Source organism: Apodemus sylvaticus, chromosome 9 (assembly GCF_947179515.1).
Source record: "Apodemus sylvaticus chromosome 9, mApoSyl1.1, whole genome shotgun sequence".
In the NCBI taxonomy this organism is placed as follows: Eukaryota; Metazoa; Chordata; class Mammalia; order Rodentia; family Muridae; genus Apodemus; species Apodemus sylvaticus.
The window spans coordinates 7,991,532-8,004,570 of record NC_067480.1 but is presented as its reverse complement, the minus strand read 5'-3'; the positions used below and the strand labels follow the sequence as shown (position 1 = coordinate 8,004,570).

The 13,039-nt window shown below is 48.9% G+C and overlaps 2 protein-coding genes across 4 annotated transcripts in view; one reads left to right on the top strand and one right to left on the bottom strand.

The window, feature by feature from the left end:
• The window catches only part of Ppp4r1 (protein phosphatase 4 regulatory subunit 1), a 56,313-nt gene extending 52,167 nt beyond the window's left edge, over nucleotides 1-4,146 (top strand). For all 3 annotated transcript variants that reach the window (XM_052191968.1, XM_052191966.1, XM_052191967.1), the window contains exons 17-20: nucleotides 90-210; nucleotides 296-430; nucleotides 1,088-1,229; nucleotides 3,147-4,146. In XM_052191968.1, the coding sequence (XP_052047928.1) occupies nucleotides 90-210; nucleotides 296-430; nucleotides 1,088-1,229; nucleotides 3,147-3,310 (562 nt within the window). In that variant the 3' untranslated portion in view covers nucleotides 3,311-4,146. The remainder of the gene's footprint in view (nucleotides 1-89; nucleotides 211-295; nucleotides 431-1,087; nucleotides 1,230-3,146) is intronic.
• A 4,416-nt stretch (nucleotides 4,147-8,562) lies between these two features.
• Nucleotides 8,563-13,039, bottom strand: part of Ralbp1 (ralA binding protein 1) — a 40,473-nt gene continuing 35,996 nt past the window's right edge. The window contains exon 10 of the mRNA XM_052192213.1: nucleotides 8,563-12,933. Coding sequence (XP_052048173.1) covers nucleotides 12,688-12,933 — 246 coding nt within the window. The 3' untranslated portion in view covers nucleotides 8,563-12,687. The remainder of the gene's footprint in view (nucleotides 12,934-13,039) is intronic.

Sequence of the window (13,039 nt, the reverse complement as noted above, 5' to 3'; positions counted from 1 at the left end):
GTGTCTTGTTACAAAATATCTAAATGATTAACCTGATGTCTCATTTTTTAAACCTTGGTTGAATGTTATTTTTATTTGTATCTTTGCAGACAGCTGATTTTACTTCTAGAATTATATAGTCCCAGAGATGTTTATGATTACTTACGCCCCATCGCTCTGAATCTGTGTGCAGACAGAGTTTCTTCAGTCCGTTGGATTTCCTACAAGTTGGTATGTCTGTGCTTGTGCCTTTGTACCTGTGATGTGTCTGCTTAGAGGACAGAAGACAAGCCTTACCTCATGCTTCCTCTTGTAGGTCAGTGAAATGGTGAAGAAACTCCACACAGCGACCCCGCCGACGTTCGGAGTAGATCTCATCAATGAGCTGGTAGAGAACTTTGGCAGGTGTCCAAAATGGTCTGGTCGCCAAGCCTTTGTCTTTGTCTGCCAGGTAGGAAAGGCCTGGGCACGCCTGCTTCTGAAATTTTTCCCAGTCCCGCCTCTCTGAAGCTTTTTCTATAATCGTGAGGAACTGAAGTTACTCTGGCTGCCCTGCATGAGGTTGCACGCCCTCGGGCTGGCACGCCCAAGCACCATGCACAGAAACCCACGTGGGCCACAACACTCCTTCCCACATCACAGTGCCCACAGCAGGCAGCTGACATAAAGGGATGTGCTGGCTGCCCTGTGTCTCTGTAGAAATGTCTAAAGCTAACTTTAAGCCAAGCATGGTAGAGTGCACCTGGATTCTCAGCACTTGAGAAGGGGACAGAGAGGATCCTGAGTCAAAGCCAGCCCCAGCCAGCCTAAACGACCTAAACGGAATAGGGGAAGGCAGTTGAAGTTTACCTGGTGATAACCGTAAGATTCAGAGATAAAAGAAAAGCTTCCAACTGCTTTTACTACCACCAAGGCAGGGGCACCATTTCTAGTAGAAACAAAATGGGTTGACTCTGCTGGACCATCATAAACGTACTGAAGCATACTAAGGTGGCGTTTGAGTTCCCATCCTCTGGAAGCCCAGCGTGGACACCGGACTCCATGCCACTCAGGCCAGTCCTCAAGTCCGGCCTTCTGTCACAGCTGACGTACTTTTTTCCCCCACCAGACTGTCATTGAAGACGACTGCCTCCCCATGGACCAGTTTGCTGTGCACCTGATGCCACATCTGCTGACCTTGGCAAATGATAGGGTTCCCAACGTGAGAGTGCTGCTGGCGAAAACCCTGCGACAGACTCTGCTAGAGAAAGGTGGGTGCTGGCTGACGGGACGTGTGAACATTAAGGAGGGTCACATGGCCAGGCAAGCATGTCTCATGCCTTTATTCCCAGCACTTGGAGGCAGAGACAGAGGTAGGTGGATTTTTTTTGAGTTGGAGGCTATCCCTGATCTATAGAGTAAGTTGCAGAATAGCCAAGGCTACACAAAGAAACCCTGTCTTGAAAAACAAAAGTGGTGGGGGCTGGGAGGGTATTTTAATGAAGACACTAGTGTTTGGGCAAAACTCTTTTATTCCTGGACATTTGGTATTTTTCTAACCTAAAACTTAAGTCTTATAATTTTGGTGATACAGTGTTTGGGGGCGATGGTTCAGTCTGTCAAGTGTTTGCTCTGCGGGCAGAGGATCTGATTTGATCCCAAGACCCTGTGTAACCACGTGGGATGTGGCAGTGTGCATCTGCCCGTGGTGGAAGGCAGTCGGGCAGATCTCTGGAACTGAGTGGCCATCTAGGCTAGCCGAACTGACAAGCTTGAAGCTCAGTTAGAAAGCCTGTCTCAAAACACAAGGCTGTGTCTCAGTCTCCGTCAGGTTTCTACTGCTTGACCAATGATACCACGGCCAGGAAGCAAGCAGGAGAGGAAAGGTTTGCACAGCTTACACTTCCAGAACATAGTCCACCATTGGAGGAAGTCAGAACAGGAACTCACACAGGGCAGGACCCTGGGGCCGGAGCTGATGCGGAGGCCATGGAGGGATGCTGCTTACTGGCTTGCTTCCCATGGCTTACTCAGCCTTTCTTACAGAACTAAGGACCACCTACCCAGGGGTGGCACCACCCACCGTGGGCCTCCCCCATTGATCACTAATTGAAAAAAACACCTCCAGCTGGATCTCTTGGAGGCATTTCCTCCACTGAGGCCCGTTCCTCTCTGATGACTCTAACTTGTGTCAAGTTGACAACTGCAATGTGGAATGTAGTCAAGGGAAAACGTTGAGTGCCAATCCAGGCCTCCAAAATACACATAATACATTCACACATAGGCAGCATCTTCATAATTTAAATAACGGAGACAGCCAAACTCCGCAGCTGGTCAAGACTCGCCGCTGAGCCCGTTACCCTCAGGATAAAAGGAGAGAGCACCAAGTCCCAAAAGGTGTCCTCTGGCCTCCGCGGATACCAAGGCTGGCGTGCCCACTGTGAAGACGCTCCCTGCAGCTGGCTGTGGGCACTGTGGCTGAGGGTCTAGGAGACTTGTCTTTCCCCTCATTCATTAAGCAGGAGCCAGGCACCTGGCAGTGATTATTTCGTTGTTTTTAGTACTATGACTGCCTTCTCCAAATGCCACATAAAGTTGTGTGAATTCATGAATGAGGTATGGAAGAAATCTAAAGTAAATCATAGGATAGGAATAAACCAATACTGCTTTTGTTCCTTGCTATTTGTATATTTTTAATTTTTTGTCTTGTCTTCTAGACAGGGTTTTTCTGTGTAACCTTAGCTCTGTAGACAAGGCTGGTCTCTAAGCCAGAGACCCAACAGCCTGGCCTCCCGAGGGCTGGGATTAAAGGTGTTCACTACCACTGCCTGGCTCTTCCCCCAATCCTGTATACATTTTCAAAAGAACAGTAAAATGGCTTCCCCCCTAGAAAAAGGGTCTGTATATGATTGGTGTTTAACTGCTGTTTTCCTTTTCTGAGCTAATAACTGAAAATGTTTTAATAAACACGAGTCTATTCACCACCAAGAGATTTGTCTGTTACCAAAACAGTAAGTCTCACAATCCCTCTTGAGTTTAGTGCTTTTTTCCCTGCAAATGAGCTTACAGGATGGCTGAGTGCACGCGCTAGGTTTACTCTCAGAGTCTATCTTGTAGGCTTTTAACACCTGACTGTACTTGACTCCCAAATGCCAAGACTAATGCTGTGTACTGCGCATCGTTTCCAGAGTACTTCTTAGCCTCTGCCAGCTGTCACCAGGAGGCCGTGGAGCAGACAATCATGGCCCTGCAGATGGACCGAGACAGCGATGTCAAGTACTTTGCAAGCATCCACCCCTCCAGTACCAAACTCTCTGAAGACGCAATGAGCACAGCTTCCTCCACCTACTGACCCCTGACCCACGGTGTCCTTCCTGCATCCACAAGAGCCTGTCCTCGACTGCCTGCGCCACTCGGGACAGCTGTGGGGGGCTTCATGCTGCCGACTCATCGCAGGTGCAAGTGACCTCCTCCCAATACCAGTGGTTTTAAGAGTCAAGAGAAAGTACAGTAAACACTATTATCTTATCTTGACTTAAGGGAAAGTAAATCTCAGAGGATTATAATTGTCACCAAAGCCTTAACTCGTTACTTCATCTTCCTGACTGAATGACTTGAATTGGCAGAGCATTTTCCCTTCGGGAAGGATGAGGTTCCCAGAGACCTGCATTGCTTTCTTCTGGTTTTATTTAATGGCTGATAAATGACATTCTTATGGCCAAAAGGTGGATATGCACCGGACAGGACAGGAAAGGCCTTCAGTATTAGCCTAAGCATTTCTTCCAGGTGCGGAGCCTCTTCAGCTCCTTGACTGCCCAGCCCAGGCCTAAGTGTGAATAGTTCTTGGCGTGTATAAATGACAAAGGAGTTTTTCCTCTCCTAAGGGCTTGATGTTAACACTAAATAGAATCTGATTTTGACTCCTAATGCAGCACATTGCTGTACACATTTACAGAATGTTTGCAGAATCTCTCCTGATATTTTTCATGCTGGTCATGACCTGAAGGGAATTTCTTAGCACGAATATTGTGTCAGGTGTTTTTAACTTGATCATGGTCAGCTCTGAGGTGCAACTTATTCTTCCCATGCTGCACCCCTGTGACCACTCTGGGGTGTGCAGCCTTAATCATGCTGTTAGAACTGTTGTGGTACAAGTTCCAAATAAAATTTATTAATAGGATCTATAAAGAGAGACACCACCCACTCTGTTTTCTAAATGTCTACAAATAAATGCAGTATGTGACCTGTATTACTTAGCGTGAGATGGGAGAAAGGTCTTTGTCTTTAGCTCAGTGTCCACCTGTCAGCCCTACTCTGGCAGACAGCCGCAGCCTGAAGACCAGGATGCTATGAACAGCAGCCTCGTCCTGAAGCTCCCGCAGTATAGAAAAGCACCTCCGAGCCTTGGCTTTCTCGTCTGTGAGGTGGAAGCTAGTGAAAGCCTGTCTCCCCAGGGTTGGTCTGCAGCTGCTTGGGGCCTCAGGACAGCTTCGAGTGCTGCGTGCAGATCCCAGCTGCTTCTGTGTGAATCCACACTAGAGTCCCTGAGGTGCTTTGTGAGTGCTGGGAACTCAATAAGTCAGAATTAAAGGGTTAAAAGGCCTTGGTGTGGCTGTTGGAAGACGTAAGTTGCTTCCCATGTAAATTCTACAGACAAGCCTGTGCAATAAAAATGTTAAGTGGAAAATTCCACTGTCAGAGGCGTTGAAATGGATAAAATACCACACTAACATACTGTATAGGGAGTGGGTGGGCCGGGGCAGCTGGGCAGTGATGCGCTAAGGCTCAGCCTAGGTGCTGAGCCTCAGGAAGAATTGTTGAGGGTAACAACAGAGCTGTGGTTAGGGGAAGAGGGCAGCCGCGACTCCGTTTACTCTAACTCCAGAAGTTACACTCTACCACAGTATCCACTTTTGCCTCTGAGAACTTCAGTTTTGAACAAGGTGTTAAGAGCTGCAATTGTTAAGACAGCAGCAATGAAACAGTGGATTTTAGGGTACAGGATTTTACAGTTAGAAGAGTGTGACTTTTAAAATGTGAAGTTTCCTGCTTGATAGCCTGCTGGCCTCCGTCAGACCCCACTATTGGATTTCTGTAGTCAGTGAAGACAGACGGGTGCCTGCATGGGTCAGCAACTTTTATCACAGTGCATGTAAACGTCTTCCTGGTCTTAATAATTGCTAGTGAATACAAAATAAGAAAACAGTCTCCATTGCTGTGACAGACATCATGACCAAAAACAAGTTGGGAAAGAAAACTTTTAGCTTACACTTGCCAGTCACAGTCCACCATGAAGGAGTCTGCTTGGGTTCACTCCAGGACTCTGACTGACCTCCCTCAGCATTGCTAAGCCTTAGCCTCTCTCCATAACCCCTTCAGCCCACGAGCTTCCACAAGAGCAGAGTAGCCCACATCTTCCTAAGTGGCCTCCTGACCTCTGCAGGGCTCCAGCCCAGGTGGGTGGTCCCAGGCCTCAGCGGCTCCCTGCGACTCACCCTCTCAGACCTTCCCAAACCAGAACCATATGAAGGAAAAGCTACCAGACTTGAGATGTAGCTCTGTCCACCCTGGACCACACCTTGAATGTGCTGACCCTGAGTAAATACACTTCCCAGAGACTCGGCTCAGTGAGGCTGCCCTCACTAGCACAGCCGGCTGGTTTGCAGCCTTCTATGACTGCATCAACTGCCCTAGGAAAGCCAAAGGTTTTACTCATAGCTCATTTTTCAGCCCTGCCTAGCTGAACAAAACAAGATTCTTTGTTCAAAATGTCAAACAACAGTAGTGTTCAAGGACTCTCCAACTTCACAGGTCAGGCCCCCAGCCTTGGTATTTCTCTCAGTATGTCTCACTTTTCCACAGAATAGTTGACTGGGTGAGCCCTGAGCCTCAACAGCTTTTCCAGACCAGAGTTCCTAACACCTGTAGCTCTCCCCCAAACAGCGGGGCTCCACCTTCTATCCTCAAATGCTTTCCAAAGCTGTGACTAAATACCACGATCAAAAGCAACCTGGGAAGGAGAGGGTTTACTTCTGCCGACAGGTTCCATTCTGTAGGGAAGCCAGGGCAGAACCAAGAGCAGGAACTGAAGTGGAGACTAGAGGGCACACCTCAGGCCCACACTGGGCTGGGCACCCCCCATCAATCATTAATCCAAAAAGGACTGGCATGCCTTCTTTCTAGACAAAGCTAGTATTTGTCGAGCTGTCAAATGCAAGCACAGGAAAGAGATGGCTGGTTGGACTTATGTGTCTTCATCCCAGTCCATTGCTGAAGGAAATTGGCAGGAACACTGGAGGGACATTGCTGACTAGATTGTTCCCCGTGGCTTATTCAGCCCACTTGTATAGTTCAGGATCACCTGCCCAAGGGTAACACCCTCAACACCGACCACTGATCGAGAAAATGTCCCACAGGCAACTGACGGAGACAATTCCTCAAGGTAGGCTACTTTTCTCCTAGTGACTCATTTGTGCCAAGCTGCCCAAAAGTGACCAGCACCCCATGCCACCATTTCATGTCGGCTCTTTGGCAGCTGACATGGCGAGGACGTTCGAAAGCCCGAGCTGTCAGAACATCCAGCTGCAGGGAAAACATCCAACCGTGAGACCCACAGAGCTAGGTCTCTCAGGCAAAAGCAACAGCAAACCAATTAGGACTTGAGGTAATTTTTCTGAAGTAAACAAGTACAGATACATTCCCATGACAGTTTATGACTAGTCCAAACTAATAAGTACCGTGTAGCTAACCTTGTCAGGGCCTGTGGGCTGCTGAGTGGGCAGATACCTGTAAAAAGCTCAGCTTCTCATGCCAAGATGGAGTAGAAGGTTTCTCTGGAGCCAGATGCAGGTGGGCGGGCACTGAACAGACATAGCTCCCCACAAATACCATATTCCGATATATCCGAGTTTTGTGACGTCTTTCTAGTGAGGAGACAAAGGTGGTAAGTGGAGATCCTCTTCAGCTACACTGGTGGGCACACTGGGCGGGGGGGGGGGGGGGGGGTCGTTGGAGCATCCCTGAACTCCACTGCAAGACTTGGGTTCCCAGCCACAAGCTCAGGTTTCTCGCCTGCTGGACACTAATGGTCTGCTGCGGATTCACTGTGAGGAGCTAGAGAGTGACAGACACGAGGGTGAGCACGGAATGAATGATTTTCAAAGAAAGGAGCACAAGAGAATTTGGTCTGGGTCTGCAGCCTTTTAACCCCCAGGTCTCCGTTTGTTCTTGTAGGGTCTTTAGTGACGCTATAGCCCCTCCCCACTTGAGTGTAGAGTCGCTTGGCCACCTTCCCCAGCCGGCACCTCCCCACCCCCTTGTTTAGGAATATCTGCAGTTCTGACTTGAGAACCTCAGAGATTGCTTCCTGTGTCCTTTTGCTGACTGCCGCCTCCTCCCTCACCCCACCCCAGGACTAGAGTTCCTGCTTGCATAGTCGCCCAGGGGAGGCCACTTCCATCGTACACGACCTTTTTCCTGAAACCTTGGGAGTGAACTGTGATACCTACACCTTAGGTTTTCTTAACTCCCAGAAATTCAAATAGAGCAGCTATCCCGATGGAGGACAGTTGTAAAATTGGCAGCTTTTGTCAAAGATGACAAAAAACCAACCAAACAACAACAAAAAAAACCCTGTCTCTCCTGGCTGCTTGGCAGACTGTAGGCAGCGTGGCCCCAGCTCTCTTCAATGCTTTCTCTACTTAGAGCTGGAGATTTTTGAGAACTATCTTCCTGGGCTCTGCAGCCTACAACCTCAGCCAGCAGGGCGAGTGTGCAGCCCGGAGAACGGCCGTGCTCTCTCCACATCCATATCCACATCCACATCCACATCCACCTGTCCTGACAGCTGGAACCCCGGGGCAGCTGGGAAAACACTAGTTTGTCATCTAGAGCTGTAGTGACTATAAGTGCTGCCGTTTGGAAAAGTCCGGACAGGGTCCGCTTGGTCCTGGGTCACGTTCTAATACCTTTGCACCCAGTTAAAATGCTAGGCAACAGTGATGTGTGCCCAGTGGTGGGCAGGGAAGAGGAACAAGGAAGCAGGATTCTAGAAGCTCAGCCTAGATGAACCAGTGTGAAACAAGACTAAGGCACATATACTCAATGGAATACTATTCGGCTGTAAATAATGAAAACATTAAATTGGCAGGTAAGTGGACAGAACTGGAAAATAGTATACTGAGGTAACCCAGCTCCCCCCCCCCCCCCGCCCCTGCCCCAAGAAAACAAACATTACAAGTTTTCCTCTCATGTGTAGATGCTAGTTCTGAATCTTCAGATGCAAATATATCCGGAGTAACCAGATAATCAGAGAAACGGGACTGTGTTGTGGGAAACACTGGATGGACTGAGAGCCACCTGCAGGAGAAGGAAAGGGGTCAGGGACACCAAGGCTACTTACTAGAAAAGCAGCAGACATTCCCTTTGACTAGGAACTACAAAGCCAGGCATGGCGCACACCTTTGCTTCCCAGCACTCAGGAGACAGGCAGGTGGGTCTCTGAGTTTGAGGCCAGCCTGGTCTACATACTGAGTTTTAGGCTAGCCAAGCTACAGACTGTCAGAAAACCTAATGTGTATGCATATATGTTAACATACATACATGTAAGTTCATATGTAGTTTAATGGAACTTTTGCCAGTTAGAGTGACACTTCCTCCAAAATACACAGAACATCTGACAAGACCCCAGTGCTGGCCATGGGGAGTCCAAGGTATCCCCAAACTGTACAGGCCGTGTGGTTGCTCTTTACGCCACCCAGAGAAAAAGACAAGACCCCCTGCTGAAGGCACCACACACTTCCAACAGATTTTCAAGAACTGATCTGGATTTAATCTGGAAGCCCCCTCACTGGGGACTAGCTCTCAAGATGGACTTGTGCAAGCTGCTCACAGGGAAGCTATCATCAGCGCCATCCCCGCTATGATACATGAGTGACCAACATGTCGAAATAATGGCTCATATATCCTATGGGAAACCAACAGTCGCCTTGTTGGACGTAAAGCCCACTTAATGGAGAATTCATGCCTGAACTCAGCCGGGTACCTATGCCTGATGAGGACACAGAACCTGCAGTCACTTTCCTCACCAGGGTCATTCTAGACTCATCCTCATACCCACAGATCAGCAGATGTTTCGCTTTGCAGCAGGCAGAGATTACAGAAAGCCACAGCTGGTGAACATGCAGAGATGGACTGTACGGTGCTCAACCCAATCTGCAATAAGGCTTGTACACTGGAGGCCAGAGAACGTGATGGCGGAGAGAGGAGAGGCCAAGCCAGAGGACTAGGGCATCTGTACAGCAGTCTCTTCTCAAATACACAAAGAAGGACAGACACACAGAGGGACTGAGGTGACAGGACCAAAGTGTGTTATATATGAGATCCCATAAGAATAAGATATATATTCTACTTGCTATGTAAAAAGACATTTAATACTAAAAATGACAATTGAGAAAAGACACCCAATGTCACCTCTGGTCCCCACGCACCATTCATACAATAACAGATTTTCCTACAATAGACATACATAACAGACAGACAACGGCTGTACATACGATAGACATACAACAGCACACAAAATCAAAAGCTGTTGGCACTGCATTGACTGTCCCCTGGCACTTCATGACATGATGCACATCACATCCTCGGTGAGGAAATATCTGTACCTTAAAGCCCTACCCTAGGCACTAAATCTAATAAACCTTTTTGAAATCAGGATTTTCTTTTTTGTCAATGAGAAATGAAGCCCTACAGGATAAAATTGCTTACTAGAGGTGAAGAAAGGCATGCAAGCTACAGATTTCCTGTGCCTTCCTGAAAGCCATTTTTCACAGCCAAGAAGCCCAAACCCCAGCACTACCAGATACCAAGGGTTCCCTCACCTGAAATACACACACACCAAAAGACGGGCAGGAGCCTGCACCTTGCTGAAGCCATCACCAGAGGACGTGGTACTGAGCAGATGTGAAAATTTTTTAAAAATTAACTACAGCTCACTGCAAATGAAGCCAATCCTCTTTCCTCTGTCAAACTAGAGCAACCCCTCATGGGTCTACTAGTTGCATGGTGACAAAACCCCAGATTATAGGGAACAAGTGTCCAGGCTGGGGTTGGGGAGTGGGGGCATGGACACAGCAGCAGCAGCTTACTGAGGGAGCCTGGATGTGGGAATTGAAGGACCCTGCCCCTTGGTCCTTACGTCCTGGGTCTCCTGACGTCCCAGAGGCGATGCTCACAGTGGGTAAGCTCATGGGTCTCCGGTTTGTGCCTCCACTGAAGAGCACCAACTAAGCTTAGATCACACCCAGACGAATGAACATCAGCAAAAGGCCCTGGAGGAAGGCTCCAGAAGCCCAGTCTTCGGCCGGATCCACCAGCAGGGTGTGCTGTGTGCAATGAGCAAGCTGATATTGGTGCCCCCATCACTGTCCTTTCCTTTTTGAGAGAGGGCTGGCCTCTAAAGCCAGAGCTCACTGACTCCCCTAGAGCAGCTGACTATCACACTTGCGGGGTTCTCATTTCTGCTAAGGTGGAACTACAGGTGCCCCCAGCACTCCTGGCTCCATACACAGACACTGCCATCTACACTCGGAACCTCAGGCCCGGGGCTGTTCAGTCCACAGTCAACTGCAGAGGGACCTGAGAGCCACGGGTCCCTGCCTGGGAGCTCATCCTCATCACACGCCATCCCCAGATCCCTCACTGAAGCTAAATGTCACAGCAGGGTCTCTGGAACCTTCCGTAAACCAACATAAATTCTGCAGGACAGTTACTATACAAGCTGGAGAGTCCAGACGTTTGTCAGGCATCTCCAGCACGCTAGCTGCCCTAAGTCCTCAGTTCACACAGTGCAAACCTGTAAAACTCTAACAACTGGGCCAAGACCGGTCTAGACTTGACCTAGAAGGGAAACATTCCCAACAGCAATGCAAACGGTCATGTTCAAGATCTGCACTCAGTCTGAGCAAACCCTTCCAGTCAGCAGCAGCAAGTGAGGTGAGAGGATTGCTGAGAGCATACAGGAGGGCCGCGCACAGCACAGCACAGCACAGCACAGCACAGCACAGCAGGGAGCACTGTGGGGAGCACGGCGGGAAGTCAGGTGGAATAAGGTACCCCACATACTTTCCACTGACTCTGCACCAGATGCTGCCTATGCAATTATTTCAAAGAAAATAATGTATAATAAAAAGCCTTTTTTTTTTCTCAAATGGCTGTTGTATTTATTTCCTTGATCAATAATGGTCCTGGCAAAAATTAGTTAACCAACATTGAGACATTTGTAATGAAGTACTAATTTTAAAAACCCATGATACCTTGATAGAAATTAGAGTTTACACAAACAAAAAGAATTCTTCAATATTGCCAGCAAATATAAAGTGGATGTTGTACACCTGACGGGATGCAGCAAGGCGTTTGTACATTTATATTTGACACCTGACCATATTTCCAGTCACCATAATATCTTCTCTCCAGATTTAAAAAAATAGTATGCTGATTTCTATAACAAAGCTTTTTTTCCGTACAAAAATCAAATAATGGCCAACAAGTCACAACAGTGCAATAGGTAGAGGCTAACGAAAAATCGCACAAAAATAGGTGCTGAAATAAATACTAACTAGGAGGAGGCCAGAGCCCTCCTGTGGGTTTGTTGCTCATTTTAGAGTGTGGGATTTGTCTTCAGAGCCACAGGGGACCTCCGTGGGGGCCACTCATCCATCCGAAATCTGGTTGCCTAAAAGGCAGGCCTCCCAGACACTGGGGAGCAGTCACAGAGTTAGAAGCAAACACCAGGTGGGGTCAATCACAGCTACCGCTTTCTTTCTTTTCTTCCTTCCTTCCGCTCCACCCTGTCAGTCCCTAAGCAGCCCTTGAGGTGACACGCAAAGGCAAAAGCTCTGCGTGAGAGCACCCACATGGCTTATCCCGGCAGAGGTCCATGTATCCTAGCAACTGAAGTCACTGTGGCTTCCTGGAAGGTCACTATGGAAAGGGCTCTGGTTTGAGAAGCATCCTGAGCAGCGCCTCAGGGTCAAGGTGGTCAGGTGACCACCTCAGAGAGGAGGCCTTCGCTGATCCCTGGCAGTGAGGAGTGGCTTGCACTGCCCAGGCTGGTGGCAGGCTGCGTGGGAACCTGTCTGCAACTGGACTGGGCTGTCCTGACTCACACTGACAGGCTTGACTTGGAACTGGAAAAGCAAAGTGGTCCAGGGCAGGTCCAGGGAACCCCGGCGAGAGCCTTTTTGGCCAGTCAGAGAATATGAGGCAGCTCCCCACGGAACAATCTGCACCAAAAGGTGTGGAAGGCACAAGCAAGAGTGGCCAGAGGCCCCGCAGAGCTGGTGAGACCACGAGCGCCCACAAGCAGGCGCAGAAGCGGCCTGGTTTGGTTCCTACCCTTTGATAAGAAAGAAATCCTGATTCTGCTGTGATTTAAAAAAAAAGGCAAAAAAAAAATTTTTTTTTGGTTTAAAAACAAGCCACTCAAAGGTTAAAATAGTTATTTTTAACAAAGAAAATTAATTTTCAAATAAGCTGACACTATCTGGAAATGCCTGTGTTCCCTGCAAGCTCCCCATATGTCCCCTGCTTCACCCTCCCAGGGCCTGAGCCTGACACAGAGCCAGACGTGTGCAAGAGGGGGCATCTCTGAGCAGTCACAGAATGTCCAGCAGGAAGGCGCCGACTCTCGCTTACAGTACGATGCACAGGGCCCAGCCAGCCAGCAGCTCAGATGGGGGTCTCCTTCCGGTCTTTGCTGGGTGACGGCTTTGCCTGCTCCTTGGCCGCTCTCACCTCGAGGACACCGTCACAGGGCGGCGGGCCTGTGCCCCCTCGCCTCTCGGGCTCCTCCTCCTCCTGTAGCTGCTGCTCAGACTTGGCTCGCTGCATCTGGAGCAGCCGGAGCTGCACTCGAAGCTCAATGATGGCCTCCCGTTCCTCATGAACTGCTTGGTTCAAGTGATTGTTCTTTATCTTAAAGAATGACAGAGAGGGTGGTTACCACTTAAGCAAGGTCAGAAGCCAAGGAAGCAGGGCAGAGCACAGGCTGCAAGCGGCCCTGAGCGAGGACCTAGGTCTC